This window comes from Panthera uncia (genome assembly GCF_023721935.1).
Source record: "Panthera uncia isolate 11264 chromosome B2 unlocalized genomic scaffold, Puncia_PCG_1.0 HiC_scaffold_24, whole genome shotgun sequence".
In the NCBI taxonomy this organism is placed as follows: domain Eukaryota; kingdom Metazoa; phylum Chordata; class Mammalia; order Carnivora; family Felidae; genus Panthera; species Panthera uncia.
In genome coordinates, this window is record NW_026057580.1 from 73,651,736 (window position 1) to 73,657,735 (window position 6,000).

The following is a 6,000-nucleotide window of genomic DNA, read 5'->3' on the forward strand; positions in this document are numbered from 1 at the left end:
TCCCTGCACTAAAAGTATTGAAGGAATTTAGCCTTTTGGTGGCAAGCACCCTCATTAACAACCTAGGATCATAGATGAAGGCCATGGTGTACACTTGAAAGAAAAGAAATGGCCTGAACTAAGCAGGAGGCCCAGTGGCAACATCTGGGCAACAAGTTTTTATTCCAGTGGATGAAGATCCCAAGATATAGGTTGGTAGTGACACATTGGAACACTGCTGAGAACAAATTCCAAGAGGAATGAGGTCAGGAATTATGTGCATCAAAGAAAAGTATTCTTGGTTACAGATAGCCCATAAGAATAAAAAATAGTCACAATATTTTAGTTGTCTTATTTTGTGTTTGTTAGGCAAATAGAATCCAAATAAGCAAGGACACTGTGTTTGAGCCTGTTACCCAGAAAGTTATCACTTTTGAATTGCTTATTTTATTTCAGTTTACTTGCTTTCCTCAGCATTGTCTGTCAAGTATGTAGCTAAACCACTACATATGAAACATTAAGAGCTCATGTTCCACAAAAAAAAAAAAGCTCATGTTTCCAGACAATCAGAGAATCCAGAGATCTGTGTGAAATCAGGGACCTTACAGATAAGCAAACAGAGATCCTAAGCATTAATATGAATTGAATGTATGTAAAATTAGTACATTATGGTTTTCAGAGAACGGGTCTCTCACCTCTTTGGTTAAGTTTATTCCTAGATATATTATTGTTTTTGGTGCAATTGTAAATGGGATTGTCTTCTTAATTTCACCTTCTGCTGCTTCATTATTAGTGTATAGGAATGCAACAGATTTCTATGCATTGATTTTGTATCCTGCGACCTTACTGAATTCATTTATCAGTTCTAGTGGGGTTTTTTTGGTGGAGTCTTTAGAGCTTTCTATATATAGTATCATGTCATTTGCAAATATAAAACAATAAAACACTGATAAAAGAAATTCAAGATGACATGAAGAAATGAAAAGGCATTCCACGCTCATGGGCTGGAAGAACAAATGTTGTTAAAATATCTCTACTACCCAAAGCAGTCTACACATTCAATGCAACCCCTATCAAAATACCAACAGCATTTTTCACAGAACTAGAACAAGCAACCCTAAAATTTGTATGGAACCAATAAAAGACCTCGAATAGCCAAAGCAGTCTTGAAAAAGAAAAACAAAAATTAAAACAATATGGTACTGGCAAAAAGCAGATACATAAATCAATGGAATCAAATAGAAAACCCAAAAATAAACCCACATTTATATGGTCAATTAATCTTTGACAAAGGAGAAATGAAGATACAATGGGAAAAAGACAGTCTCTTCAACAAATATTGTTGGAAAAACTAGACAGCCACATGCAAAAGAATGAAACTGGACCATTTTCTTTCACCATACACAAAAATAAATTCAAAATGGATTAAAGACCAAAATGTGAGACCTGAAACCATAAAAATCCTAGAAAAGACCACAGGTAGTTATCTCTCTGACACTGGCCCAAGCAACATTTTTCTAGATATGTGTCCTGAAGCAAGGGAAATAAAAGCAAAAATAACCTATTAGGACTACATCAAATAAAAAGTTTCTGCACAGCAAAGGAAAAAATCAACAAAACTAAAAGGCAACTTAGTGAATGGGAGAAGATATTTGCAAATGACATATCTGATAAAAGGTTAGTATCCAAAATATACAAAGAATTGATACAACTCAGTACCCCCCAAAAAAATCATTCAATTAAAAATGGGTAGAAAACATGAACAGACATTTCTCCAAAAAAGATACACAGATGGCCCACAGACACATGAAAAGATGCTCAACATCACTCATCATCAGGAAAATGCAAATCAAAACTACAATGAGATATTACCTCATACCTGTCAGAATGGATAAAACCAAAAACTCAAGAAACAACAAATGTTGGCCTAGTTGTAGAGAAAAAGGAACTCTCTTGCAGAGCTGGTGGGAATGCAAACTGGTGAAGCCACTGTGGAAAACAGTATGGAGCTTCCTCAAATAACTAAAAATAAAACTATCCTACAATGTAGTAATCATACTACTGTGTACTTACCCAAAAAATACAAAAACACTAATTCAAAGGGATACATGCACTCCTTTATTTATTGCAGCATTATTTATAATAGCCAAACTATGGAAGCAGCCCAAGTATCCATCAATAAATGAATGGATAAAGATATGATATATGTATCTGAGATATATGTATATATATACATATATATACATATACATGTATATGCATATATATACATATGTACATGTACATATGTATATATACATATATCTCATACATTTATATAATGGCATATTATTCACCCATGAAAAGAATGAAATCTTGCCATTTGCAACATGGATAGAGCTAGAGAGTATAATGTAAGTGCAATCAGTCAGAGGAAGACAGGTACCATATGATCTCATTCATATGAAATTTATGAAACAGAAGAGAAAAGCAAAGAAAAAAAGAGAAAGACAAACCAAGAAACAGACTCTTAACTATAGAGAACAAACTGGTTGTTACCAGAGGGGAGGTGGATGGGGAGATGGGGGAAATAGGAGATGGGAATTAAAGAGTCCACTTATCATGATGAAAAAAATAAACAAATAGAATGATAAAAATATTAGATTATGAATTCAAGGCTCTAGTATTAATATTCTAGTATTTATTTGTCTAGTATGCATATGTTTTGCTGAATTTAAAACATACATAATACCATACATTATCATACCATATCCATAAATCATATAGTAGTGAAAACATAAATGCACATAAGCAAGCATTTGGTGAATAAATAAAGATATTTCCTATAGATTATCACAGAAAATACATGTTCAAACAGATGATTTTCTCATTTGAGAATTGATCAATTCCATTCATCAAAAGTCTAGATTTCAATTCATTTCTATTTAGGCATAAAATAAGACCCCCCCCCTTTTTTTTTAACACATATAGGTTCCTAGTGTTGGAAAGAATCTCAAAAATTACCAACCTTCCTTTTGTATTTGTATTTGAGTTTGGAATGCAGCAATACTGCCTGATTGGCACTTCCTTGCCATTTTATTCCTTAGGTCAGTAAAGGATGCTGCAATTCTCATAAAAAAGAGAAACATATGAGAAAATAAGTGCATCCTCAGTGGTTCCTCTACCAAGATACATTCCATAAAATAAGTCCTGGGAGACATTCCCAGTCTTGGGTTTCACTGGAACCAAGCAGTAACAAAGTTAGGGCCAGTAATAGTCCCCAATTGCTTCTCAACCCACCAAACCTCAAGTATCCATTGTCAAGACTGTGCTTTATCTACTTTATGTTCAACCACCACTAGCATAACCTACCCCTCCTCCACTTACCATGCCTCTGCTGTGCCTGGCACTTGCATGGATGGATGGATGGGTGTATATAAAATTTTCCTCTGTGGGTCCACCATAATCATAGAATTTTTTTTCCAAATATCAGATTAGTCATTATCTCCTCCTCTGGGGAAATACAGCCATTATATTTTTGTTGTTGTTGTTAAAACTTACTAAATATCTATAGCTGGTCAGTTTCTAATCATAATAAAACCCCAAACTATCACAATTTGGGTAGCCTAAGTCCATATCTGGAACTCAAAGAAAAACGTCTAGTCATTATTTCACTGGGAAAATGCAGTGAAAAATTACCATCTTCTAAATGCTACCCTGATGTTAATTGGCTCTCTGTGTGTCTAACAGAATGAAAAGGGATTAAAATTAGAGTTAGAGTTGGGCGTTGATGCTTCAAAAGTTTTAAAAGAGAGAGAGCTGAACTTTAGATTTGAAGGTGTGATTTATATATATGATATACCTACAAATGAAATGCAGTTCTCTTTTTAAAGTCAGACATATTTTACAGCCAAAGAAAAGGTAGAGTATTAGATGCACCGTTTGTTAATGTTGATGAACACCCAGGGCCCACGGGTATACATATGGTAATAGAAGTCATTTCAACAACAATTACCTGCCAGTTTCACTCTTAACAGTAGAGGTGTGTTTCAATTAAAAGGTTCTTGCCAGTACTTCCTCATACTTTCTGGGTAGCTCTTTGGAAATTAGGGGGTTGCAGATAAGAAGGAAAACTCATTACCCGCCCTCAGAGAGTTGAGAAATAAAGTATGGGTTTGTACTACTCACGGCTCTGCCTGCAGGCTCCTGTCCTCAGCCACATAGTTAGAAGGAATATAGCCCTGCAGCAGCTGGCCAGAGCTATCTACCCTTTTCTCCAAGTGCCTGGCGAACCACCAGCCCTCCTGGGAAGTGTCCAGGACTTGGAGCTTGTCGCCCGCGCGGAAGCTCAGGTCCTCTGCAGTCCGAGCCTGGTAATCAAACAGAGCCACAAAGTAGTGACCACCGCTTCTCCTGAGCTCCTGACTCTGTGACCTGCAAGCATCAGGGGAGCAGCGGGCCACTGGGTTCTCAATCACCACCGGCTTGTCGGCCTCCTGGAACAGGCATGGGAGACAGGGCTTCAAGTACGTCAAGAACCTCACACAAATGTTGCCCATGGTGCCCTGGGAGGGAGGAGAGGAGAGGGGCTTCTCCCTCTCCTTTCAGTCTCTGCAGATCCACTTTCTCTTCTTCCACGGGGCAACTTGGAAGTCAGCACCAATTCCCCTGGCTGCGGAGAGCGTGCAAAGCCCTGTTTCACAACAATGGGGCAGATCTGCCTGCGGCGAGCCCCGCTTGGGGACACTCACCTGCTTGCTTTTTGTGGCCAGAGCGGCTGCCCTAGAGCAAAACTGAGCAGGAGCTGGGCAGCCGCTCAGGGAAGATGTCTTTTCTTCTGGTCTGCTTAGGAATCCCACAGCAAAAACAAAATTAAGAGGGCTTTATTTAGACAAATGTCTGGGAACAGAAAAGAGTCATCTTGCTTTACGTCCCAAGGAAAAGTTAATACGAGAAAGAGGTTAACACCAGGTAAGATCACATCTTGCCTCTTCCAGGAGCTCTCTCCCTGCTTCAAGTCCGTCTCTGTGGTTTGGCCAGTCCTGACCTCCGCTGCTCTTTCCTTTTTGCTAATGATTAACCAACCAGCTGAGGTTACTGCCTTTAACATCCTGAGCTATGAGCAGACTGAAATAATTTCTCCTTACTTCCTGGTTTCCTTTCGTCTGTGATTTAAAAGAGATTCCCGGCCTCTCTACCTCTCCTTTCCCACACCCAAAAGAGACCAGCGCCCTCATCAGGGAGCCCAACTCTTAAAGCAGCTGCCAAAATCCATACTCTTGGACAAACAGACTAGCCCAGGGAGGTTTTTGTCTTGCTATGTTCCCAGCACAGATTTGTTTCCCCCACATAGATGAGGAGGATTATTTTGCCACCATAGGGGAAACAAAAAGGCTAATTAAAGTGTTTAGGTATTTGTTATTGGACAAATAGCAATTGGGAAAGAACCATTGAGTTCCTACCTTTTTTCATCACTATGAATAGATTTTAATAGCTTCAAAATACATTTACAGTCTGGAAAAATATGACAGCAGCTGACTAAAATGCTGAGAACCTGAAACACTGCTTTTTCCCACAGAGACATATAATTTCCCATCTCTTATGTACTATTTCTGAAACACACACACACACACACACACACACACACAGACTAGGGGACAAGGAGAGAGAAGGAGAAGAAGGGCCACATGTGTGCTACTGCAGGGGCTCTTTCTGCTCAACTTTGGCCTCCAGGTCTACATGAGTTCTTACTAACTTCTTTGGCAGGACCTCAGGAGCTAGTGAAGCTGAGATCAGGACAGCCATCCTGACAGGCAGTGGAGTTTGTTCTACTTCCCCTTATCTGGGAGAGCCGTCTCACAGATGTGTGCCCTGGATCCCAAGTACAACCGGGCAAAGAGTTTGAATGGATCAACCCTCCGCCATTTTCACTAGTAGAGAGCACTCTCAACTCATTTGTGATGTGTCACTTGTTTTCATATAAGGCACTTATTAAAAAGGTACACTCCAGGGGTGCCTGGGTGGCTCAGTGGGATAAGTGTC

General features: G+C 39.1%; 1 protein-coding gene across 1 annotated transcript in view; it reads right to left on the reverse strand.

The window, feature by feature from the left end:
- FRK (fyn related Src family tyrosine kinase) overlaps positions 1-5,768 on the reverse strand; it is a 106,587-nt gene extending 100,819 nt beyond the window's left edge. Inside the window, exon 1 of the mRNA XM_049654214.1 lies at positions 4,147-5,768. Within this exon, the coding sequence (XP_049510171.1) occupies positions 4,147-4,517 (371 nt within the window). The 5' untranslated portion in view covers positions 4,518-5,768. The remainder of the gene's footprint in view (positions 1-4,146) is intronic.
- Between the last annotated feature and the right edge of the window lie 232 nt (positions 5,769-6,000).